Raw genomic sequence first — 27,494 nt, 5'->3', positions numbered from 1 at the left:
TCGAGTGGAGGCGGCAAGGGGGCCTCCGGAGCACCGCGTGTGAAACAAGAATCCAGCTCAAAAGAGAGTGTTAAGTCCAAGCCCAGCAAACAGTCAACGAAAAGCGTCAGCAGCAATCAGGGTAAGAAGACGCCGAGCCATGCATCGTCAGGTAAGGGGTCCGTGAAGTCGCAGGAGAAAAAGCAGACCCCGCGAGCGAGACCGAGCGAGAAGAGGAAACAGCCAAAGTCTAGCCTTTATGTGGAAACGTCGGACGATAGCGATTCCGAGGATGAGAGGACTCAATCGCGGCCGCAAAAAGCGGCCGTCAACACGAGCACGAGCAGTAGTAGCAGTAGTGCTAGCAGTAACTTGAGCAGTAGCTCCATCAATACGGACACCTGCGAAACTCCCGCACAGCCCAAGGTTAAGCCGGAGAGTGGCAAGCGAATGCCTGGTGTTAAAAAAGGCGATAAGTGTTTCCCCAAGACGGAACCGCCGTCTGATCTGTACGAGCATCACAAACCGCCCATCATGGACTTCGGGCATATGGTGCCGATCCTGTCGCCAATCAGGCCGGTCTGCACCGACGATAAACCACCGCCCATGCTGGACTGCCCGCCGGAGATCAAGTACAATGAGGAGGGGAAAAAGACCCTCATGGTTAGATTAAAGAGGGAACTGATCGATCACCTGCCCAAGGGTGGCGTCTTTAAGTACGAGTCGAACGTTCCGGGCACATCAACTCAGCGGAGAAAGGACTCCACCGACCCGCCCGAAAAACCCTCGGCTATAGTGAAGCCTGTGAAAAGGAAACAGACTGATCTTGAGAAGGAGGTGTGTGGTGGTCAATGACATGGTCTCCTCCAAAAGATTTTTACTAGAGGATGTGAAAGTCCTTTTTTTTTTTCCCTGTATGGTGTACATCTTTTTGTGTGTGTCAACTAACATCTGTCAACAAAATGCAAGCTATTAGAAAAGAATTCTTTTGCTATTATCCTTGAAAGTAAGAGATGAAATCTGCAATGTTCAGTGGTTATCATTCGTTTAAGACTTGGAAGAGTCGTAAATGTACTGGTTAGATAAACACAGTGAGGACAGCTCAAAATAACCCGCCCTGATGGGAATTTATTTTTTGCTTACATCGAAACCTGTCCTGTGGCGCAGGGTGTAAATCAGACTTTACAGCTTGAATCGGAGTAGATGCTGGAAAAAGTTGCACTCTTGGGGAATATATTTTGATTCCACAATACACATCTTTGAAATACTGCGAGGTCGAGTTGGCATGTGGGGGAGGAAAAACTTTGGGAGAGTCAAAACATTAAAAAAGGGATGAGGTAATGTAGCTAGTAAAATATGTGTGGCTGTAGGAGGGCTTTGAGGCTGTGGGAAAGTTTTGGGGCTGTAGTAAAGTTTTGGGGCTGTAGGAAGGCTTTGAGGCTGTTTGGATGACCAAGACCACAGTAATTGGGACTGCCAGTGTTGTCAATCACATATTTAGATAGTAGTCTCGCAAGTGAGCCATGTCGTAAGAAAGATTGTCATTAAGTATGGAATTTGTTTCCAGTCCGATTGCATTTGTTCAAATTTGCTAGGATTACAGCTTGCTTTCTCATTAACAGCTCTCAGTAGTGATTGGATTTACTGCATGAGTGCTTTAAAGGTTAGAATTAGACGATAGTGATCTAACTACATTTGATTTAGGTTTGTCATCTTGTTTTGTTTGTTTGTTTTCTTTTTGTACTGTTTTGGATGGCTTTCAGAAGAGAAAGAAAAGATTCAGATGTTTAATATCTCAGTTAGGAAAGCTGTACCCTGAGATAGTTTACAGGTTGTGATACTGATCAGTGCATGGTCATTGAATCTAAAAAGGCTTGTGACCCCATCATCACAAGCATGTGATGAAGGTTTCCAGACATTGATGTCCTGATTTGGAATCTGTAAGCTTTGTAGACTCTAACCACTTCGGTGAAGATATGTATAGTGTGTCTGACTGAGGCTAGAAAAAGAAAGAAAGAAAGAAAAACCCTCTCACAGAAAGGTAAGAAGATCCGCCAATAGATAACAAAGTTCTAAGAAGTATAGGCTTTGATGTCTCGAGGCAGTAAAGTGTGTTGAAGATTACAGGTAACCAAACGCAATGAGCGAATTCAAAAATACCATGGCAGCATTCTTAAGGGAAACGTAACCCGAAATGTGAATGTAGATTGATGCAGCAATATTAGTAGAACACAGCAGTGAAAGTTTGAGGAAAATCAGAAAATTGATTTAAAAGTTATGAGTCTTTAAAGTCTTTGTGCTGTCATTACTCATTAAGGGGTCTACTGCAGCTCATGATGTCATTCTGGACAACAATATGAAGAACGTATATAGAAAATTCAACATAAATGTTCACCTTTCCAGCATAATGAAAGAGCACTTGACTTATCTTTTTCAGAAAGCAGGGATATAATATTACCCTCAACATATGTCAGTAACAAGTCAATAGAATGTGTACTTTTCATGAAAAATGAAATTGTGTGGAATCCTCCTCATATTTTCTATGTATTGTTGTCCAGAAATGACGTCATGAACTGTAGCAGTCCTCTTATCCAGTGATGACGGCATCGGAGCTTTTAAAATTTATAACTTATTAATCAATTGTCCAGTTTTCCCCAAACTTTCACTGATGTGTTCTACTATCATTGCTGCTTTCACTCAATCCACCTTTATATTTGTGTTTTGGTTTCCTTTCTCGAGAATCCAAGAGGTTTTAATTTCCACAAACACCTCATGACTTTTGAGTTTGAACAGGATGTAGTTCTAAAGGAGTATGAAATTGTTTTTCAGCCAAATCACTGTATCTTGCAGTTTTCGTGGCGTTTGATGTTTTTGACTTCATATTATCAACTTTATGACAGTGCACTAACATTGATTTGTTGTGTTATTGAAGATGGGTTAGAACAAAAAATGTGAAGCAACTTTCTCTCTAACTGACCGGCAGAAATCTGGGAGGCCGGAAGCCAAGCGGTCAAGACTGGAGAACAAATCACCCCGGAGAATGCGGGAAGAAGCACTGAGGGGTGTGAGCAATGAACCCTCCGAGGCACTCGAGTGAGTACAGGGGGTCAAAGGTTGGAAGAAATGTGGCCTTTGCTATTCTGTAATGCAGAGGATGGATTGGGGGGGGGGAGGGGGTTGGTGGTTGCAAAGACTTTGTTGTTTTGTTTTTACAGCTCTTGTTATTCAGATGTGGGGGAACCCTTCTATTCAGAATGTCATATTAGAAGAGGAAAAAAAGAAGAAGAAAAATCCATCTGAATACAGAGCCAGCATCAGGAAAGGAAGCTCAAAATTCTAGCCTGAGCAATTTTCTAACAATGCAAGTAGAATGTATTGAGGTCAGCCTTGCATTGGGCTGTATTTTGTTTTTTGTTTGTTTTTTGGTTTGTTTGTTTTTTTAATCAGCAAAGGGGTGTCACTGTTGCCTTTTTGGATGCACAATGTGTACATTTGTATATGTAAATTTCCCTGTGACTATGAATTGAATATCATTATTTTTCTCTGTTAGGGTTTCCTCTTTAACCTTTTTCCCCTCATTATGGTTCCCATGCCCATGATCCTTTGTCGATGAGAGTTTCATATCGTGGGTAATTATAGGCAGGTACACCACTGCAGTGTTTATATGACCAAGCATTATAAAATATAACCAGCTGCAAACATGTTAAGGGAAATGAATGAAGCACAGATGTCCAGGAAGAAAATTGTTAATCTCTATGATGTTCATTTCAGAATAGCTCCCAGAAAGAAGTGGCCATTTGCATAGAGCACACGTAACCCAGAAGGCACTCCCAGATTGTAGCTTTAGATGTTTCAAGTGATGCTGTTATCTCTTACCTAACATTTTTTCATTGTATTGTGTATGCATTGCCTTTTCATGCTCAGGCCATTTGTGTCTAATGACAGTGCATTAGATAGACGGTCATCGACAGAGAGGAGGGGTAGTGTGTCCAGCATGTCCAGTCAGCCTTCCTCGCATAGCAGTAGGGGGCGCAAGAGCGAGCGGGACCACCACCAGTCCGGCCGATCCAAGCGGGACCGAAGCGACGGGAGGGACCCCGGCGGCCAGCACATTCACAACTGGACGAGCCCCGAGCGCCGGCCAGATAGGTCAGTGGAAATGCCGGGCGTGGCGCGGGGCTCGGAGGCCGATGCGGCCGGGCCCGGCTCGCACCGCAGCGGCCTGCCACTCCCCCACTCCCACTCTCTGCCCCCTCACTCCCATCACGCGGCCGCCTCCCACCCCCACTCGCACCGAGTGGAGGGTGAGGACTGGCGCGTGTTCCCCCCAACGGAGAGCTACCCAACTTTCGATGAGGAGGCGCAGGCAAGGCACAGACTAGAGTTAGACGAGAGGTGAGTGGAATCCACCGCTGCTTTCAGACAAACACCGCTTGCCCCGTTCGCTTTTTGCTAGATTGTTCTCTCCCTCTATGTGTGGCTGTTTGTTCACTGGTTTCCCCCGTGGAAAGTCGAACCCCAAATTGCTCTTTATGTCCAATGTTGTCCTCGTGCATACCAAAGGAAAAATCTGCAGTCACCACAAACTTGTTGCCAGCACATTCAACCCGGCTTCACCTCGTCTTGTCAGATTTGTTTTGCCTGTCATGTTGGTTGGAAGAAGCTTGTAAGCTGACCACAGTTTTGCATGAAACCTGACAATGTTGTCCCCACATGATTTTGATATTATAACTCACTCACCTGTGGCATTGGTCTCTTTCCATGATGTCCTTTGGTCAATTAATTCAAACTTCCAGTGACTTGTAGATGAATGAATTCGAAGTATTCCTTGAAAAAAAAAAAAGAAAATGTTCCTCTGAGCTACCCTCTGTGTTGGAGACATCAGATATGATTCTGCAGATGGATCTTAAATTCTGTGGAAACACCATCACCCTATAGTAGTGTGCTGTCCCATGTTGCTTTATGGTATTCTTCCTTCAAGTTCCAATGTCCCCTTAAGCCCCCAGAAGTTTGTCTTTGCTTGCCATTTACAGTTTCCGCATGTCAAGAAGAGATTTTCTGCATTGGGTAGAAATTTTCAGTCTGATAAAGCAGTCTTAAATGATATGACTGGGGCTGAATTACCCGCGCATGATATGAGTGAACCTTTGGCGTTCTGAATGCTGGCAGCGTTCTGTGTTCATTGTTGGAAAAGTCTGTTATTGCATGCTGTTCTCTTCACCGAGTTTATTGTACATTCCCCATTCACCGTTGCCCACCCACTATTGTGCTTTGTGTAATGTATCAGATGTTGCTATGCATTGTCATAATGCGACACGTGACGTCAGGCTTCGATGTTTCTATGTCACACGCCTTCAAGGCCTGTGCAATCATCCAAATTTTTAGGCGAATGCGAAAGAGGCACGATTGCTTCACGCCTTTGATGTCATACAGTTGGAACATCTGTGGCACCTACATGCCTATCCTAAATCCAAACTCATTCTTTCTCGGAACGAGTGACAGTTGTGAGTGTCGTCATATCCAGGAATGCCACTGTAGGATCATAAATTGGTTCACCATGGCCTCGGATCAGATTACCATGGCCTCAGCTAAGGATTTCAGCCTTTAGTTGTCATGGTGAAATGGAAGGTTAAACACATCTTTTAATATGAACAATGTGACTAGTTTGTTTGTTTGTCTGGCTGTTTGTTCATTTGTTTGCTTGTGAGGTTGCTTGCAGGTTTATTTTGTTTTGAGGATTTGTCGGTTGGTTGCTTTTGCTCGGTTTGGTTCTGCGTTTTATCTGTATCAGTGAATAGAAGAAGAGGAAGAGTTTTTTATGGTCCTTTGTGGAAAATCACATCCCTTAAAAGAAAAAAAAAAAAATAGCCAGTGACACAAAGTTACTTTTTTAGCATGAACTGTTGCAAACTTTTTACAAATACCTGCACTAATCTGTGAAATTATGCAGCAACACAATAACACATATCTCCATAATAATTAAGTGTCATGTGAGGTTGTATCCTTGATGAAAATTGAGAGGTATGATGCAATGTGATGTGAGGTCACTTGATGAAGGTTTGAAAAAGACATTGTTAAAAGCCTAGGTAGTTCATGCTTGGTGGAAGCCGAAGGCTTTTTTGTTTTTGTATCGTTTTGTTTTCTATTGTGTGTGTGGGATTTTTTAAGGGCTTTTTTCTTCTTTTGCTTGCGACATATTGATGACAACAAGCAAATTTTGAAAACGGCATTTCAGCAAACAGCACTGTCTGCACTGCACATGCATTATGGGCCTTGCAAAAGGACAAGTATTGATTGAAGAGATGCATTTTTCTATTTGCAGAATGATTTCTGTCTGTTTTCTTTTCACAAGAGTTGTGACCAATGTAAAGGAGGGAGGTTTTATTCTTGGACGTCCAGTCTCGAGTCAAGATTTTTAAAGGGGAAGGAGCCAGACGGCAATGGGTATTTTGATGCCCTTCCAAAACTTCACAGAGTATCAAGCATAAGTTTGCATGCATCTTTCAAAATTTAGATTTTTGCATAAGTGTCCATTTGAACAGGCAGGGGGGGAGATTTTAATTGATTGGTTTCTGGCGGCGTGCCGCAAAAAAAGTTTGGTCCCTTACATCCGTGTCCAGACATAAAGTGGTGAGGGTGTTTGTGTACACAGTTCAGAAAGGAAGCCCATTAATCCAACAAAACTTATAAGTATGTAATCCAATAGCACCTGGTGAATCGCCAAATATTCTTCACTCTGGTCTTTGGAAGATTCCCAAAGAGCTTCTTCCTCAAATTTGATACTTGTAATGGAAAACCTTTGTAAACCCCTGGCAGAATTTCCTACAGTTTCAATAAATCAGCATTAGTAATTTGATATATTCCGCATCCCAAGTACCTGTTTGCAAAGTGAGGTGATGTCTTGGAGAGTTTATGGGGAACCACTGGGGGAGGGGAAAATGCACTTGTTGCTCCAATGGATTCAGAGGTGATGTCCTACCCTGATGGAAGGCACACCTGGGTACTTGATTGACAAGGAATCCGTGTGGATGGGGCAAACATTCCGGACGGATGACTTATTTCTGCGTGGCATTTAGGACCGCTAAAAAGTTCTCTCCTGACACTCTGCTGTAAATGCAGCAGCGTTTCCTCATCAGGGCGAGTTGTATGGCATAGTAGACTGCACCGCCTCAGAATATTCATGATTTTTTCTTTTTTTAAAGACTAGTGCGGTGAGTGCTTTTCCATCGCAATTAACAAGATGTAAGTGTCACAGTGCTAGGCAGCAGCACGTCATAAAATCAATCCGGGCACCCCAGCGAAGAGACTAGAGGGGGGACCAAAGAAAGGGGAGACGATGACTTCTGTATTTACGCTCCAGAGAATTTCTTTAATGAGTTTAAGTAGTTGTTGTTTTTCTTCTTTCTTTTAGGTATGAAACATAAAACATATTCTCATCTCTCCTCTCCACAAGTTTTCCAGGCTAGCCTTTTTTAAGTCATGCTCTAGAAATTGGATTAAAAATATCTGAAAAGAAGGAAAGAAACAAAGCAAGATTGTTGCTAAGCTTGCCCTGGTGTTGTCAGGGAAGGGGTAAATGATTGGAAGTAAATTATGGAGATTCTGGAAAACAAGCCTCATAATGAGCATGCCATAATTCAACTGATCATGGCTTGTAGTTTACACTGGTTGCCAAGGACACGGCCGCTCCATAATGGCGATGTGCCTCATGCACGACTGACTCCAGTGTCTGCACTCCACTTTCAGCTGATGTATGATGAACATGCTTGCCTCTGTAGTACGATATTGTGATATGCATTCGTGTGCTTTCTGCAGGCAAAGTGCAAGGTTGCACAGGACTTGCTGATTGTTAGTTGTGTTAATACTTTGATGTACCCTGACCAAGACTTTGACAATTTCATCTGACCTTCTAAATTCCATTTCTGTCTATCGGTACACACTCCTATTTCTTCTGTCCTGTTAATCTGTATGTAGGCAGTTTCTTGAGTGAAATACTTTGATGATGATGATGGTGATGGTGGAGATGGTGGTGATGGTGATGGTGGTGATGATGATAATGATGTTGATGATGATGATGTCAGATGATGATGATGATGATGATGATGATGATGATATGATGATGAGGATGATGATGATAGCTATAAAAAGGGAGAATCATTTAGTGAAGCAGTCTGTTATTGATTCTGTGAGGGATAAATAGGCAATATTTTCCCCTTCTTCCTCTTCTTCTCCTTCCCTCTGTCCCTCATTCTGTCCCTCCCCCTCCATCTCTTCCTCCTCTCTCCCATCCCTTACCCATTTTCTCCCTCTCCATCCCCTATTCTCTCTCTCCTTCCCCCCCCCCCCCCGCCTTTCTCCCTTCTCTGCACTCTCCTACCTTCCCTGTCCTCTCCTTCACCCTCTCTTCTTCACCCCCTTTTCCATCTCCATCACTCCCTCCCCTCCAATCCCTCCATCCCTCCCTCCCCCCTCTTCCTTTCTCCCATAACCTCTCCTCCAGTGCAGGCTGTCATCAAGGGCACCCTCCGAGCCCCTGCTGTGGGGGTTAGATATGTTCGCCATGTGTCACTCACTGTCCCTCGGCAGCGGGGCACAGAAATGCCCATAGCAATAGTCAAAATAAATACCGTTGCCATCTCCAGAAGCTAATATGACAAGGCACTGCCGGTAAATCATTTTTACAACCTTTCCTTCCTGTACCTCGTTTTGGGTGTCATTTAAGAAATGGGAAAGATTCGAAGAAGCTTCTGGTTTTATTTTTAAAGTTTGATTCGAATTGGAGATGGCCTTAGCAAGGAAGCAGCCAAGTTAACCTCCTCATTTTTGCTCTTTAGCTGCTGACGATGGAAGGGAGAAAACAACAAGTAGGAGAAGAAATTAAATTTCCTGCGTGTCGACCCACAAACCACAAAGGATTCGGAGTCTGTGGTTTTGGTTTCATCGAAAATATGTTGAAACAAACTGCCGTGTACTTTTTAAGTCACATTTCTGTGGCAGTACATGTTTATCAATGTGGCTTCCTGTCTATGAAAAACCTAAGCATGGATGTCTGCCCAAACATCTATTTATCTATCAGTCTAATCATGTGTTTTACCTTATCTTTCATAGGCATACTCCAATCCCTCAATCTGCTCAGGGAGTCGTAAGGCGACCTTAGTGCCAAAATGCATAAATGTATCCCCTGGGAGTGACATCAATTTGAAGCAAAAGATCACTTAAGTCTGATCTCAAAAGTTTATTCCCATCTTTGATATGCCAAAAGTATATTGAGGGCATCATTCAACAGAAGCTGTGCTCTTTCTTTTGTGGGTATCGTGATCTGCTGAATACAATAGACATGAAAGCAAGTACATGGTGATTGCAGTGAAGTGTGAAAGTGGTGCTCCAGTTAACATGAGCATGCATGCATTATACGTGATGAGTTGCAGGTTGAGTGCTTTATAATTGCAGGACAGTTTTATGTTGTGTGGTATCATCTTACCCTCAATGTCTGCCTTATTTTGGTCCATGTTGTTTTTAAGTCACATTTTAGGTTTCTTTTTTCCCTTCTGTGTATTCCTCTTGATTGATTTATTGTATAGGTTTGAATAGGTTGGTAAAGCCTTGTTATCCAAGCAAAGAAGTGGCAGGCATGGTTTCATATCACTATCTACTGGAAAACCAGAAATATATTTGCAGCATGAAATTTTCACGAATTGCCACTGGCATTCAAGGCATATAGTGTAGATTAGAACTTTTGTGGGCATTTTGATTTAGCGAAATTTGGCTCCTTTGCGAAATTCGCTACAATTTCATGTAAGTGAAAATATCTGGTTTTACAGTATCCTTATCTATCTATCTATCTATCTATCTATCTATCTATCTATCTATCTATCTATCTATCTATCTATTACTATCTATCTATCTATCTATCTATCTATCTATATATCTGTCTATCTATCTATCTATCTGTCTATCTATCTATCTATCTATCTATCTATCTATCTACATGTGTCTATCTATCTATCTATCTATCTATCTATCTATCTATCTACATGTGTCTATCTATCTATCTATCTATCTGTCTATCTATCTATCTGTCTATCTATCTATCTATCTATCTATCTGTCTGTCTATCTATCTATTATCTATCTATCTATCTATATATCTATCGATCTGTCTATCTATCTCTCTCTTTATCTATCTTATCAATCTGTAGGGCCCTTCTACCTGTCTATCTGCATCTTTCTCTTTATCTATCTATCTATCTATCTATCTATCTATCTATCTATCTACATATATCTATCTATCTATCCAAATAACTGGCTAACAAGCTTTCTTTCATCTTGTCTATCTGTGTATGTGTGAACCTATCAATCTATTCTTCTGTCAGTCTGGCTGTCTGTCTCTTTGTTTCTCTTTTTTTTTACATTTTAAGGAATGCCAGGATGCTTAGGAATTTTACACCTTGCTCTCAGCATCCACTTTCCCCACTCCCTTGATTTTTTGTTCCCTTCTTCTTTTTCGTTTGAAATTCTTTTTTCTTGTTGGGAAGACTGCATCAGTCCGTCATCAGAGGAACAAGTTGGCTGAGCTGGGCTGCCTTCCAGACGGTGAGGCCCCTCTACGGGGTCAAAACATGTCACTTACAAAAGAGAGGACGGAAGAATTCCGGTGCAGTCCAACATTCCAAAGTTCACTTCCCCTAATTGTGACGTCCACAGTGCAGACATGAGCATGTGCATGTGTGTGTGTTGTGTGTGTGTGTTTGTGACATTAATTGATGTTTTGGGAAATAACTTCCCAATAAACATCTGGTTGTTCATTTCCAGGGCTGTTCCCAAACTCCATGGATTCCTCTTGACGTTGTCTACAAATGTCAGCCGGTAGCGCATTTGAGTGAATCCCATCAACGGGGCCTAACGAGAACAATTTGCCCTTTCGTAATGCCATAAATGTTTTTGGAAGAGGGAAATTAAAGTAAGCGTTCATCCATTAGAGAAAAAAAAAAGCAAAACGAATCCATCTGCAATATCATGGGGTTGTTTTCAGACAGTCATATTCAGGAAAATGGTTATTGTTCTATCTTTCTTGCTGCACTTCTTTTTTTTTCTTCTTAATCCTCGATAGATGTCATTCTTTCGCTTCCACTTTGTTGCATCATCCCATGATTACGAGGCAATCGGCTTAACAGATTTGATCCCTTTCACCGCTCAGGGAGATAGATAATAAAGGTTACATCTTCAAAGCCGCCGTTATCGAGACACTTATGTCCAGTGATTAGATCACCGCTGTATGAAAATAATGGGGGCAGCGTTTCTTCAGCTCGACTGTTCAATTAAGTCCAACTACCTGATTAGAGAGTTCTGACCTGGCATATCAGTGCATCAAGTTGCAGTACTTAGTAGTATTTACTGATTATGTTGTCTTCTTTTTTTTTTTGGGGGGGGGGGGGTTCTGTGTGGCGTGATTCATGGGGGAAAAAGTGAGAACTGCGGATGGAGAGTGACGAGCGGTGGAAGCGAGATGGATTCCGTCTGGGATCGGCATTCAAGCTGGAGAGGAGATTGTTTAGAAATTAATCAGATGGAGGAGTGCCTGCAACAATTTGTGCGCGATCAATCACTGAAGCAAAAGCAGCAGAGAGATAAAGTGAATGTTTGAGTGAGTATGTGTGTGTGTGTGTGTGTGTGTGTGTGTGTGTGTGTGTGTGTGTGTATGTGTGTCTGTCTGTCTGTCTGTCTGTCTGTCTGTCTGTTGTTGTATAAGCAGGAGAGATTAAGAGATAGAGATTTAGGCAGTAAAGAAAAAAAAAGGAGAAGAAGATCAGGACAGTTGAAGAGGATGAATAACACAGGAGACAGCGTGGATAAGAGAGATCAGTTGAGATGGGCAGTGACAGAGACAAGGAGTATGGCGACTGTAACATGGAGTGGATACCGAGATGGCAAAATGGAGTGAACAATCTGAGAAAAAAAAGGACAGGAATATATTTATGGACAACGTGGAATGAGCAGAGAAATGAAAAGCGTAAAACACAGATGCAGGCAGGGAAAAAGATTGAAAACATTGGAATAGTGTAGATAGAAAAATAAGGCACAAGGCAAGAAAGAATTATGAAGGTGTGAAAAGGTAAAAGAGAGAGAGAGTGTGTGGGATGGCAGACAAGACAGGAAAAGTGGGAGTGGGGTTGGGGGAGAGATGTTATACCCACCTCCTCCTCAACCTTCTTTACCTTGTGGGAAAGAGTCATCCATTTCATTTGACATGGCTTCTCTTACTCTCCTCCTCCCCCTCTCTTTGTTTCTCTCTTGAGAGAAATGACTTTGGCATCCTATCAACGCAGACAGAAAAGATAACTCCCTTCTTTCGCAGGAGAATCAATACACTCTGTGTGTTCGTGTTTGTTCTGTAAATAATGAAAAAAAAAAAAAGAACATGCCCCGGCCCTTTCAGTGAAATGACTTCCATATTTCAGAGCAATTTGTGGGCAGATGCGCCATTTTGTTTTGTTTTGTCGTTTCCTCTGTATATTATTCCCTCCTTTCCTCCCTCGTGGCTCACCGGGTCGTGAGCTCGGATCTGATCTTACACTGTCTGCATCAATTGGGCATCTTTCCACTTGATGCACAACACCAGCGTTCACGCTAGTCTTCGTTCAAGCCTCCCCGTTTTACTTCTTGTCATTTAAGTCTGTTATTGAGGAGCCAATCTAATGTCTGTCTGTCTGTCTGTCTGTCTGCCTTCCTGTCTCTTTTCTCTTTCTCTTAATCTTTTCTTTACTTAGCACAAAAACAACAACAACATAAATGCATCTGATGGTTTGGTCAGAAATAAACCTTGTCCCCTTTATAACGGATATGGGTGTGAAGTGTCTCCCTTTGTTTTGGTAATGGTTTTGTTTCGGGCTTAGCAATGCAAAGAGCTTGCTTCTTTGTTCGTGGACTTGAATGTGATTTTTTTTTTTGCATTTTACTTTATGATGATCTGATGTTAAGTTGCAGTGACTAATGCTTTTTGAACAAATCGTGTGAAGGCAAAGCATATATCCCCTTAAAATGGTACCAGAATGCGAAGAGTCCTTTAAATATCAAATGTCCCCAGTGAAAGCAGGGACAAAGTGAAAAAATTTGACTGCTGTTTTGCTCCATGCGTCGCTGAATGAGGTGATTTGCTGCCTTGTATGGCCTGACCTTTCACAGGAGAGACACCTCCTCACACCTCCTCGCGAGGCATTTCGGGCGAGGAGACAATAAAAACTCTACCAGCTACCACGCACTTCATGGGGGAGGGGAGGCGGTGTTAATCACCGAATGACGAGGTGTTAGATTTGGGCATTGATTCTTCTCTCAAGACAAGACACACACACATTTAGAGACCCTTCTGCCATGTGGGGTGTTTTTTTAACCGATTACATCGACATCTCATTTGTGCTCAGGAGAGGCAGCTTTTGTTGATATGCGCTCTCTACACCTGGAACCAGTATGTTAAATGCAAAGGTCAGAATACGTTTTCTCATGACTCAAAAGCTTCTTTGCCAGATTGCTTATCAGCAATTTTGGTGAACTTTTTAATATGTTTGTTTATTTTTCAAGGGAACTGTCTGAAGCATTGAACCCAATAGAGATATTAATGGGGGTATATCTCAGCAGTCAAATAATCTGCTACATTAACATATTTAGGAGGGAAAAGATTTCTGTAATGCCCTCTATGTCAAAAAAACAAACAAGAAGTATAAATTAGCCAAAATAAATAATGAATAATAATTGTTGTTGTTGTTTTTCCCGCAGAAAAATGCTGTATTTCTCTACTTTGTGTTTGGCTACAGAAAGTCAAGTAAATCGTTGTAGAACTTAGGCATTTTACAGTATGCAAAGTGGACTAGAAGAGCATGGCACGTATGCATTACAAGTTCTAGTACCACGAGTTTGCTATCCACGGTAGTGTCTCGAGGCTGACATACTAATATCTGTCCCCTGTTATCGCCCCATGCTCCATGACTAGTCTGATTAGATTAGACACTCCTGTCACCCGTGTTGACTCAACAGACCCCGGCGAAAAATTAAACGTTTTCGTTGCGTTCTTTTCGCGCCGACGACGGTGGTCTTCGTCGAGGGAAGGGGAGCCGCATGAGAACAAGACTTGTGTAGAAAGATTGAGAGGAGGACCTTGACATGCGGGAGGACATGTCTTTTTTTTTTCCCCGTTATCTTTTCTTTGCTGGTTGCCTGTGTCTAATTACGACTGTGTGGGCCTGCTTTGGCCAGGTTCGAGATTAGGTCGTTAAAAAAACGAGTCCCGGGCAGGCTATATATGCTATTCTCATTGCTGAGTAACACTTACTCATCGAGCGTCCCTGATTGTTCTTTGCTCACTTGATGAGCTCAAAACTCAATGACCCAGTCACTCTTCGGGGTCTGTAGCCCAAATTTTGTTCTGCAAGTCACAAAGCATTGACGGAAAATGGATCCAGGGTTAGTGGCTGGGCTGCATATGTAGTTGTAACATTTATCTCATAAGAAAAGACAAATTATGAGGTGATGAACTGCGGAAATTTTGCATCACTCTTAATGATTTACTAATTATTCATTAGTAAGCCATGATCAGGCCTAGGGTGATTTTCGCTGCTGCTCAAATCATCATGGTGACTTTGTTCAATTGGAACTCTTAATTTCGACGGCAAATCTGGCATTGGGTGAAAATTAGATTTGAAAGGGTTAGGTACATTGATTTGCCTAAAGTCAGAAACAAATTTACAGAAATATGCTGCTATCATAGAAGAAATGGTAATTTGCTTCAGTGTGTTACCATTTTGAATAATAATGATTACAGTGATAACGTGCAACTGCACGAAGATGTCTCATGCAGTAAAAGTTCTTTTATCATTTTTTTAAACTACTGTGCCTATGTGGATTAGCTTCTTTTTTTTTCTTTTTTTTCTTTTTAAATAATACTAGATAGGTTACACATTGTGACACTCTGTCATTTGATAATTACATGTTGTATACATGGAGTGGAGAAATATGAGATGCATTATAAAAGTTCCCATCCCTGGGAATACATTCACCTAGATGCAGAAAAAAGGGGTGACAATTCATTTTTTTGAAATGAATCAAAATAGAACTTGCCAGGCATTTCCACTTTGCAGTGCAATTTCTCTAGACCAAGCCTGCATCATGAAAAAAAAAATGTCGTGTCGGCATGAGCAAGTTCGCGACGGAGGCATGTCGTGTCTGCGGGTTCTCTGGCAGCTTTCCATCTGAGAGTCTCATCAAGATCGAAAATGCTGGAATCGGGCCCGATCGAAATCTAGATCTTATCTAATCCGGGAAGACAAAGGGCCGCTTCAAATTTCCTATCAGTCAGAAGCAATTATTTCTGTGTCTTCCCTTAAGTTGTAGTTGTTCAGAGTGAAACTGATAGTTTGAACAAGGTGTTCTGAATAAAGGCTTCGGTTACAGGTTCTCGAAGCGGAGCAAGGTTTTGGCTTGTGTGTATGTGTGTATGTATGTGTGTGTGTGTGTGTGTGTGTGTGTGTGTGTGTGTGTGTGTGTGTGTGTGTGTGTGTATATGTTGAGAGATGGGGTCTCATGTGGAGGTCTGTACATAAGTATGTACCGGGGTATGTACAAGGTATGCTTCTGTGTGTACATGTGTGCATATCTGTCAGACTGACTCTGTGGGGGGGGGGGGGGGGGGGGGGTCTGTGTGTATATGTGAGTCCATGGTCAGATGCTTGTATGGATGTCCACTTATCACAGAGATATAATTGTTGGGAAATTTGTGATATATTTAATATGGTGTTTCCCACACTCACTGATTGAGAGGCAGCTGTGGTGTCTGACCAAGCCGATAATTTTGGTTTCAATCAAGTAAAGACCTCATGGACCATGCTGCAGTAGTATAGTGGGAAATTTATGTTTTGTCAGCAATATCAAAGACATTCTTTTCTATCCTCAGAGACAGGGCAAGAAAAAGAGGGAGTGGGGGTGGAATTGTCCCTTAGGGATATAATGAACTTTAAAAATGAAGAATTCCTTGTTATTTCCTTTTGTTCTTTTTTTTTCTTTTTGGTCCATTTTCTGAACTTAATAGCTTCATATTTTTGAAATGTTTGAAAATATTGATGCCTTTTGTCACTGCAGGGAATTCTAATTTCAGCAGATAATCAGCTTTTGATTCTGAGAAAGATTTGTTCCCCCCCCCCCCCCATGGGATGAATAACAGCAAGTGTGTTGTCGTTGTTGTTATTCTTCAAGACCAAAGACAGTTTTAAACCAGCTGTCTGATATCTGTACCATCTATCTACATCTAGCTTAATAATGGTGCTATGTATAGAAAAAATAATATCATAGTGATCACAGCCCACATAAAGCGTGGTAACATTTTGGCACAGAAAGTTTTTTTTTTTTTTTTTTTTTTTTTTTTTTTTTTTTTTTTTAATGATATGGGTGTATTTGATCATGCAAAGAATATCAAATAGCCATGCATAAAGATTTGGTTAATCAGAACAACACAAATAATATACTGGTTGAAGAATATTATTTTTGTAAATGACATTGACACAGCAATGGTGATGTCTAGACAGTTTCCTCTCAGTTTCAAGAAATGAAATGTCTTTTATTGTCTCTTGACATGTAGATGAATTAGCAGGAAATCTTGAAATGTAGATGAAGTAGAAGGAAATCTTGAAATGTCTGTCTTCTTATTTATTTTGGGATTGTTGTTTTTCTTGGTGATTGAGCTAATTCTATTCATTGTATTTTACTTGTTATAATATTCATTTAGTTTATGTATTTGTTTCATTTCCTTTTGGTGTATTTTTTCCCCTTTGGGGGATTCTTCAAATCTTTAGAGATTCATACAATGTACTTGTATAAGTAATCATTTTCAAAACATTTGGGGATGGGGTGATCTGTAGCACCTCAGATATCCTCTCAGATCAATATTTACATTATTGGAGCATCTTTGAAACACAGAGGTTTGCTAGTATTTGTTTTTGTTTTTGTCAACACAAGGAAAAGGCCTAGTATAAAATAGAGTCTGATTTCTTGTTAATTGGCATGTTCTTACATGGAGCATATAGTTCTGGTCTCATTACAAACATAAGTGTGATATTAAGTGTGAGCATCTGATTGATGACTCACATCTGCCATACAATGGACACGATGTACTGATCCTGGATTGTGGTATGATGACACGAGATTATTAAGTTCGCAAGATACGTTTTAGCAATCCCCCCTGGGCTGTGCTACCCCAGAGTTGAGGGTGCGAAGGAGAAGATGAGGTTGTTGATATTCCTCGGTAGACTCCGGTCATGCTTGTTTTGTAATCTTTGTTTTTCCCTCCAGAATGGCTGGGTATGAATTTTTTGTCCTTCTCACCCACTCTGCTCTCCATCACCTATTAAAGCTAAGATGTTATGCTTGCGTAAGCATAACACTTGTGGACATGCACAGTTACAGCTGCTTGCAAGATGTGGTATGTTGTACTAGAGGCCTTGACCATCTTTTCATGTGTTTGATGCCCCCCCCCCCCCCCCCTCGGAAAAAGGAAGAAAAAAGATTGATGAAACTGTAATGTCTGAATCAGTGCACTAAAGCAGTTTGTAAGCACTGGGCTGTTTTGTTTTTTTATTGCTGCTGTTGTTTTGTTGTTTTGAGGGCCATGAGATCCAGATATGCTAACTAGAAACATCCAGAGAATTTCTGATGGATCCAGTACCATTGTGTGGGAAGAGAGAGAGAGGGAGAGGGAGATATGCTGAGACTCTATCTTCAGGGGACACCAGCCAGAGCGCTGGTTTGTTTTATGGCCGTGAGACCTACTTGGTAATGCTACAGAGATTATTCCACTGGAATATCACATCAATGTTATATTTCCCCTCAGCACTTTATTCCTCCCAGAACTGCTTAATCAAGGAAAAGCGTGAACATTCCATTTCTGTGTGGTATCCTGTGTCAGCCATGGAACATTGAGTGTCTGGTGAAAAAAAAAAACAACAACACTAATAATAATCCAGAAATGCATAGAAGGCCATCTTCTAAGTATCCTGGATGTGAGAAGATTATTGGTCAATATGCACCCAGCTCCCCCCCCCCCCCCCCCATCGCCCCAATTCCCTAGTCTCCAAAAGCCATGCCTGCGCCTCACTCTCGAGATTACCCCTCCCCCTCCACCCCCCCCCAAAAAAAAAAAAATGAGCAAACATGTACTCCTCTATCATTATTGCCCCACCCCAGTGAAGAGACAAAATTTGCAGCATCGCTCTGAGCTGGTAGCTATGGTGATTCATTATATAATAATGAGATACCCACACACACACACACACACACACACATACACACACATACAACACAACACAAAAATTCCTCAGTCAACCTGGTATGACATGTAAACCTTAGCTCTTTCTATATTGTAATGACTTAGGAGGTAAATGCGGCATCCCCTATTTAAAAAAAAAAAAAAAAAAATCATTAATTATGATGTGATTCAGGCGAATCCTTTCTATTGACACTTTTTAGTCATTTTTTTTTAATTGCTACAGCGTTGCTAGGCAACAGCACATTAATCGCACCTCTCCATGAAGCACAACTAACGTCACAGTGATAAATCACGTAGATTATGTCCCCAAATGGTTAACTCGTGGGACAAATAGTTTGTTCGCTTGTCATTAAATGCGTCACTGTGTTTGCCAAATTCCACAAGTTGAGTTATTGCTGCTTGTCAGAAAAAAACAAAAAAAGCAGAGAGTGCATGAAAAGAAGTGTTCTAAATGTTGTTTGATCAGCATCATTATGAAATATATTCTAGTGTTTATTTGCATTGCAATGTCAATTGGAAGCCATGTACGTGCAAAGAGAGGACAGTATTATGAATTATCCTAAATTTACAAGTGCATGTGGGAAAATGATATTCGATTATATATATGTCTGATATATCTTAAAGATAAAACAAATTCAGTCTTCCAACAATTTTGTAGAAAATTATATGAAGTTTAATATGATACAAAGAATTTCCCTGATGTGCATTGCATGCATGTGGAGACTGCTAAAAAAAAGGGTATAGATTAGAGATTCCATGTATGCTTTAAATTTACCAAATTTAAACTTGAGAAAAAGAAGAGATGGTAGATATGGTATTATTTTACTGTTTAGTTTTGATGCTATGTGGATGACAATTAACCACAACAGCCAAACAGTGTTCCCTCTGGGTCATTTAGTCATTGAAGAATAAAGAAACTGGGTAACATTGTTTCTAATCATATATGGGGGAGAGTGCTTTTTGTAAAACTTATAATACTTTTTCATACTTTTATTAATGCCCTTAATGGTGGCAGACAAGACTTCTTGTGAAATGACTGGTTGGCTATAACATCACTGGTGGCGTTTTTCTCTTCTTCTTTTTTTTTTTTTTTCTCTGTCCTCTCTCTTCCAATGGTCGTGTTTTTTGTTTTCTTTGTCCTTTTCTTAGGCAATACACGGCAGACGACTATCTTGCGGAGGGAAAGAAACTGAAAGACCTGGCGGACAACATGGTAAGACAACTAACTCTAGACTTCGTCCATGTCTATGTCTATATCTGTGTCTTTGTCTATGTCTTTGTCTTTGTGAAGCTGTTCAAAGTGCCTGTGGTTGCCACTGGCTCATTCTTTGTGGATCTGTTTTCTACGTTCATCAAATTGTTTCCAAAATTACCAGCCTCTCACGACTGAAATGGGGATCGGGGTGTATTCATTTGCATGAATCTCTCTTCCACTTTTGAGTGTTATTTTCCATATTATATTACCTCAGTGGATAATTCACTTCCAGTTCGTAAAGCATTTCTTAGTATGCAGTTTCATTTATTATTCAATTTTTATTTTTAGCAGTAGGAGTGTAGCGGCAGTATCATTGTCGTTACATATCTAAAGTACGGTTGTTGTCATTCTTGTTGAATTGCGTCACCATCATAATCATTGTCATTGTCGTTATCATTGCCACTTTTAAATTGCTCTTCAGGTGGACAAGAATGCAAAGGCCTTAACCTACTTTGAGGCTGTGGTCAGCTTGACCTCCTGTGGCAATGCCTTTGAGCTTGACCCTCACGTCTCCGACGAGAAGGCCATCACTATGTATTCAGACACGTGTGAGATCATCAGGTGAGTCCCAGCGTTCCTAGGAGGGTGGGATTTCATTCACTTCTTTATCGCGCTCAAGCTGATATTAAACAGAGGTTTAGCATGAATATGAGTACAGGTTTTTGGTCAAGCAAATCTTTATGAGAATGTTTCATTTGTCACGCCAGTGGGAGAGAAGGTGTATTGTTCAGTTTGTTTCCGCCCCCCCCCCTTTTGTTTAATTTGCTTGAAACTAGATGGCATCCAAATATGCTGCACATGCCATTAGTGACATACTTTTTATGTTGCATTCCTGTAGGAGAGTGCCTAATGAGCATGTTTTTATATTTTCATCTAATATTAGCAAATATGTTTTTGAAATGAAAAATATGTTTTTACCCCTGATCAGGTTTGATTAGGCCTGCTCAGTATGTGCAGATTTCCCATCTTTGAACCAAAATATTAGGTTTGCCCACCAAGTATGTTTTTTACTGGGCATCAGCATGTTTGTATGTTGTTGTTGTTGTTTTTTTCTCTAGAGGTTGGCATCCTAGCTATATGCAGAAGATGATCTGGTGTTCAGTATCTTAATGCTATAATTATACAGGTAAAAAAAGAAAAAGAAAAAGAAAAGGGCACTTAAAAAGTTTGGCATATATTTTCTGTTTCTTCCCATATCTACTTATTCCCCTCTCCCCAATTTTTTTTACAGATTCATTCTCAAACTGAAAGGTATTCGCAACGACCCAGAGGGCAGCAGACACGACAACAAACTCGCTGTGCTGTGGTGAGTATGATGGAGGTCGTGATTCCCCGTTGTGCCAGTCTCAACGTTTCTTTTATCTCCTCAGCTTTAGAATTATGTATCAATACATAATTATGTGTATTTGTCGGATTCTGCCTCCCCTTTCAGTACGATATCATAATGTGTTATTTGCTGCAGGTTGGAATACAGGAGGCATGAGAATATTCAGCATTGACGATTGTTGGGGATGTTTTCTTTGAGAAGAAAATGTAAACAAAGTTTCCATTTCTTTTTTTTTGAAAATCATATTCTGTAAAAAGCAAAAAGTGAGAATATTAATATACTTATATTGATCATAGTTATATGTTCCACTGCTTTACACCATGATTCACAAGCAGATGTTTTAGGTTTGGCATTTTGAGCGTACAATGTGTGTTTGTTTGTGGATTCATTTATTTATACATTTATTAATCAATCTTTTAATTTGGCAAACAGCTATCGAAGTCAAGCCGTGCTCAACATGCACATGTTCAAGCTGACGCGGCGTCCCGCCATGAAGCTGTCGCGAGTCATCCAGAACCACCTGAAGGGGACTTCTTCCAAGCCTCAACTACCAGTACAACAGAACACGTCCTCTTGGAGTTCCTCCGGAAGGTGGGTCCCCCCCCCCCCCCCCCCCAATATCTTCTGACCCTCTCACTCCAAAATTACAATAAGCTCAGCTCCCTCCTCCCACTCCCATCCCCTCCCTTAAAAAAAAAAAGAAAACACAAACAAACAAACAAATAAACAAACAAGCAAACAAATGACAACAAAAATCCAAGATAAAAAAAAATTAAAAGAGTCACAAGTGGACAGTAACTACATACCTCTTCATTCTCTATGTATCATCTTGATTTTGATCTGGAGGAGGGGAGATTGACATGGGTACATAAGATTTGGAAGCATATGTACCGAGTAGCTCGGCACTTGTTGACTTGTATATTACCTCCTCGTTAATGTCAATTTTGTCCTCGTACTGTATATGTGTTTGTGTGTGTGTGTGTGTGTGTGTGTGTGTGTGTGACAAACTCCCGGAGGAAATTTGATTTGTGTGTTTCCTGTCAAACGGTAGAGGGGGAAAAAAAAACAAGTTTGAGAGATATTCCTCCATCACACTTCCCTTTCCCCCATTAAAAAGAAGGGGGAAAAAAGATAGTAGTTTGCTAGTTTTTCATCATCATATTGCAAAAAGTTGGATACACATAGTGCTAGAATTGCTTCTGGCAAATCTTAGAACTTCACGTATTGCTAAAATATTCTTTTTTCTTCCATTTTTATGATCAAGTGTGTTGTTAGTCCTCTAAAGGGAGGTATGAAATGGAGGTGCTTCCAGGCAAATGTTTGAGTTTGCAGTTTTGTTATCAAGCTATTTGGTCATTTTTATTAGTGAGGTATTTGTTATTGAGATGAAAACAAAACAAAACGAGAAAGCTCCCAAATACTGCCAAGCTGGAGATTTCCGGAAAACTTGGAATATCTCTTCTCTTCATATCCTGACAAAAGAATGTAAAAGTCTCACTGATTTATAGGAATTATTTAGGGATTATATTTGGCAATTGAAATGCATGTAGCATGTGTTGTAGCTCTTTGGAATCTTGCTGATTTTGATGTGTGAATTCCTGCAGCCTTTGGTGATAGATATCGCAAATCTTTCAGGGTATGATCTGAAATGACATGTTTTCTTGTACCAAATTTCTCGCAAACCTTTTGGCACTTAATAGACTGCAGCGTGCTACTGCTGTCAGAGCAGCACATGTGAACATCAAAGGATTAGACTTTGGATTTGCTTTGGCAAGAGATGCGAAGACTTGATAATTGAGAGAATAGAATTGAGGGTGTGCCGTGATATGTGGCAAGAATTCTGAATAACCTGCCTCTACTCTTTTTCGCGTAATGACCCTCAGGTATAGTGGCAACCAGCCATCGATGTCACCAACTCCCTCACCGGCGGGCAGTGTCAGCTCAGCGTGTAGCCTGGGTTCACAGGGCAGCGCCAGCAGCGAACCATCGGGCGGGGGAGGGGGTCCCGCCCCGTCGTCGGGCGTGTCCGGGTCCAAACTGTGCAATGGCATGAACCCCCGGGAGCAGACGGTGGCAGTACCCCAGCACATCCTCAACTGCATGTCCACCTTCATGGTCTATTCCAATTACAGTCTGTACAGCATAGACTACTGGGAGCAGGCAGAGACACTGATTCAAGAGAACCTAGGTAAGTGGGACTGAAGAAGGAGACTAAGAAGAGCTAGCAATATTTGTCTTTGTTGTTTTGTTGTTTTATGATTTGTTTGTATTGAATATAGACATGAAATTCTAACAGTAATATCTTTCTTGTGGAAATTTTGAGTTCAAGATATATTTTCCTGCTCTTTAATATTTAATTTTTTTATAGTTATGAAAATATATATCTTTCATTTGACCATAATGATTTGTCCTATAACCTTGTTAATTTCAATTGCTTGATTTTCAAAATACTTTAAATCGCCCAATTTAAAACTGATCCTTGAATTTGCAACATATTTTAGAAGATTTAAGATAATGTCTCTTTTTCAAATTGGCAATTTTTTTTTCCATATTTTGTGCAGATTAAGTTAATTTTTAACAGTTATGTCAAGCATTTCCCCAGAATAAGATATGTAGTGAAATTCAGAGGTACTGTAAAAGTGGAAGTTTTCACTGTTTCGAAATATTTGTGTATATCGCATGAACTATTAAAAAATAGTGTGAAAATGAAAGCAGGCAAATATTTTTGCTTCTTATATGTAACACTGTTTATTGTCTTGACTCCGCAGAATTAAAAACACACAAAATTCATCTTAACTGGCCGGGTGCAAAAACTCCACTTGTGCAGGACCACTTTAAGAAGAATCAGATGATAAATCTTGTAGGACATGATGGCTGAAAGCCCAAGTATTGACGTCATGGGAACATTTGCCTCTCGCTCTCTCTTCCTCCCACAGAATTCTTTCTGGACCTGGACCAGGAATGTGGTGAGCTGACTCTTCACAGCAGTACTCAGGAACTGGTGCACTACGTCAGGCGGGGCCTCTCCAAACTCAGGCAGATGTGACGCGGACGGACCAACAAACGGGGGCATGGAAGAGACGAACATTTTATTGCGTGCGAGAGAGAAAGAGAGAGAGAGAGATGGGGGTGAGAGAGTGTGTGTGTGTGAGAGATGGCTTTACCCAAGAAGTGACTGGATAGTTTTTATGAGATTATTGAGTCATCCAAGCAGCTCAAACCGTCTCCTGTCTTTTTCTAGCGAATGATTATTTTTACAGCGTAGCAATTTTTGTACCCCCTCCCCTCGCCTTTGTTTATTTTATTTCGGTTTACTTGGTCAACTCGACTACAAACAAGTCTTCATTCCACTTGCATGACGTGATGAGCAGAGAGAGTTTTAGCGACCGTGCAACGGGAGGTATGCCAAAAGAGATTTCGCATCAAGCGGTCAAGAATGGACAAGTGATGGACGCGGCATTGCCGACTATTAGACCAAGGGCAGCAGCAACAGAGACTTAACGAGACAGTTGACCCCGTGCTCAACCCCATCCCTCCAAACCTTGTTGCCTGGCAACCCACACTACAGCAAAACAGTGCAGTTTAGGCATTGAATAACTTTTTTTTTTCCAAAGCTTCCAGCAGATTATGACCAGAATATGTTCATGTTGCAGTCTGGGATCATACATTTATAATTCATCTCATCATCACTTGTTTTAATCAGAGTGAAAAAAATCAAAAATCCATCTATCATGGTGACCTAGTGACTATTGGCTATCACCTTTATGACCTCTGCGATGAAAAGTACTCAAATTTTTTCCTTTCTTTCTTCATTCTACTCTTGAGATTTGACATCTTGTCTTAGGCAATCGTCACAAAAGAATTTCTCTCTCATGCTCCTCAGACCGACCCAAATTATTTTCTCTCAGAAAAATGAGCAGAAATGCATGAAAGTTGGCTCCTCAGTCTTGAGATTTTGTCCTGCAACCATTTGATGTGGTTACCATGGTGATTACCAAATTATCAGAGGCTTGCGCTCTGTAGAGAAAGCATCAGATCAAAGGCAAAAAAAAAAAGAAGTTCAAGAGATTACGCAGGACGTTGCAAATGCTATAGGGTTGGCAAAGAACCGGTTTGGTCACAAAAAGCGTGATAGTCAGTTGTACAAGACCCAACTATGTCATAAGTTTTGTTCTTTCTTTCGCTGAAGGTAGCGTTTACAAAGTAGGTGTGCACAAATATATATGTCAAGGACATTTACCATCTTGCATGTTGTCCAAGGCCTCAGATAAAGAAAATTGTATCTTTCACAAGTCGACGAAGTGTCAAGTGTTTTTGATGAATCTTTTAGTGCAGTACACAGTGAATGAAATAATATGTTGTGTACACTCTAGTCATCTGACTAAAAAGACCATTTTGAAATATATGTTGTGATACTGTACTGACATTTAGAAATTTCTCAAAATGATCATGTCTAGTTCTGCTCACATTATCAAAGGTTTGCTACTTTAAGATTTTTTTTTTAAATTTTAGATATTTATTATTATTAAAAGAAAGGCAAATTAACTTTGCTTTGTGGATAAGTCTCCTTCAGGCATTATATGTTACGGTCTTCCGTTTTATTACAGAAATGGAAGTGAAATTCCCTAGGTGTGCTCGATCCCTCTTCCAGAAATTAAGAGTTGGTATGGAAGAATCTTAATCATGATTCGAATCATTCAGAATATGCAACAAGCGTAGGATAACCCAACTGTCAGATTTGATGTAAGTTTCAAACTATATTGTCCATCAATAGAATTGAGAGAGAGGAAAAAAAAAAAGGTTGCTATGTATCTTTTCAGACCCCCTCCACTGCCCTTCAGCCTCATCATCTGCTCATTGCAGACGCACGACATGCTACTCAAATTTTTAACTACTGGTGATATCGTGAGGAAATTGTGGTAGACGGGAACTTGCATTAAAGTATGGATGATGAAAGGAGGCTGTGTGAGGAGAGATGATAGAATATTGGTCTGGTAATGGCGTCATTCGACAATGATGAGCTTCTCTTCTCTTTCTCTCTCCCTCTATCTATCTCTCCCCCTGTCTATCCCTCTATGTCTGTCTCTATATATCTTTCTCTATATATATATCTCTCTATATTATTCTCTATATATCTTTCTCTTTATATCTATCTCTCTATATCTTTCTCTATATATCTTTCTCTTTATATCTATCTATCTATATCATTCTCTATTTATCTTTCTCTTTATATCTGTCTCTCTCTATCTTTCTCTATGTATCTTTATCTTTATATATATATCTCTATATCATCCTCTATATATCTTTCTCTTTATATCTATCTCTCTCTATCTTTCTCTATGTATCTTTATCTTTATTTCTGTCTCTCTATATCTATCTCTATATCTATCTCTCTATATGTCTCTCTCTCTCTCATCAGGAACTGTAGCCTCCACTCAGAAATTCGTCTTGCTGAAGCATGTGAAAAAGTCTCCTGATTTATCAAATAATTGCAAGATAGAATATACAATACCCCCCCCCCCCCCCCCACCACCACCACCACCACTACAACCCCTTGAGATATGTGGGAAGAAATCTTGATGTCTTGCAGCCCAATATCAGAGTAAATTCACGATAGATTATTCCAAAATTCCAGAGTTATTGCCAATAAGACTGATGGTGGGGGTTTTCCCCTCTTCCCCCTTCTACACTATTTGAAAGAAGAAATCCATGCATATTTGGTGTTTGCAAAATTGCAGAGTCAGTATGGATGTTTGCTATTGGAGAGTCAGCATTCCATTTCTGTATACATGCAGAGGAGTTGATGTGGAAGGGGTAGAAAAAAAAACAGGAAGAATTTGTTTGTGTAGGGCTTCATATGAGATGACACTTCCAACAGTAATCTTGACTGTGTGTCACTACAACTAGCCCCCCCAAAAAGTAAACAAATGTACTTAAAATACAGATTTTTCATCTTCCCTTGTATCATTGTACCTTATATCTGAGTTACTTTCCATGAATGTGAGATTTTATCACCAGCAGTCACAATTCCTCTGACCTCGATAATATCGAATAGATGGGAAACAATTTTTTTTCTTTTTTTTGATGGAACTGAAATATCAGAGGGACTCTTGTGTGTGTATTTTTTTTTTCTTTTGTAATGATCAATAGTGACAAGTTGCTCTTTGAGTGTAACATTTCTTTATCTTTGTGTCATTTTGCCGGGAATGTAATTCCTTGATTTTCAGCAGTAAAAGAAAACTGCACATTAGTCCTGGCTATGTATGGACTCGAAATGCAACAGTGTGTCGACTTGTATTATATTAGAATATGAACAGCTCAATAATCCACTTTAGAGACAGGTTTGGGGTTGTTGTGGGTTTTTTTTAAATCAAATTTATTTTTGTTAAAATTCTTAAAGATTCATTCAACCATTCAACTCCTTCATGTTCATCATTAATTTTCACATCTCTCTTTCCCCCCCCCCCCCATCATTTGCTCCTCAGCAAATTCAAAATTTGTACAAATGTATTGCCTGTGTATACAGAAATTGTGCCAGTATCCATCGCAGGAGTGGTAGATGCAAAAAATATTTCCACTTTGTCAGCAACAAACCAAAAACAAAGAGAACCTGAGGTTATCAATCTTATT

General features: G+C 40.4%; 1 protein-coding gene across 1 annotated transcript in view; it reads left to right on the top strand.

Annotated features, from left to right (window-relative positions):
- The window catches only part of LOC139718155 (uncharacterized), a 627,192-nt gene extending 601,267 nt beyond the window's left edge, over positions 1-25,925 (top strand). Inside the window, exons 11-19 of the mRNA XM_071629640.1 lie at positions 1-816; positions 2,963-3,072; positions 3,904-4,374; positions 19,432-19,495; positions 19,959-20,098; positions 20,769-20,843; positions 21,297-21,455; positions 22,748-23,052; positions 23,801-25,925. The exon at positions 1-816 is cut by the window's left edge and continues 399 nt beyond it. Coding sequence (XP_071485741.1) covers positions 1-816; positions 2,963-3,072; positions 3,904-4,374; positions 19,432-19,495; positions 19,959-20,098; positions 20,769-20,843; positions 21,297-21,455; positions 22,748-23,052; positions 23,801-23,910 — 2,250 coding nt within the window. The 3' untranslated portion in view covers positions 23,911-25,925. The remainder of the gene's footprint in view (positions 817-2,962; positions 3,073-3,903; positions 4,375-19,431; positions 19,496-19,958; positions 20,099-20,768; positions 20,844-21,296; positions 21,456-22,747; positions 23,053-23,800) is intronic.
- The last annotated feature ends 1,569 nt before the right edge of the window (positions 25,926-27,494 follow it).

Source organism: Diadema antillarum, unplaced genomic scaffold, assembly GCF_040938485.1.
Source record: "Diadema antillarum isolate AM-2024a unplaced genomic scaffold, OU_Dant_1.0 scf00000090, whole genome shotgun sequence".
Lineage (NCBI taxonomy): Eukaryota > Metazoa > Echinodermata > Echinoidea > Diadematoida > Diadematidae > Diadema > Diadema antillarum.
The sequence above is the reverse complement of the archived record's forward strand: the minus strand, read 5'-3'. Positions and strand labels throughout refer to the sequence as shown.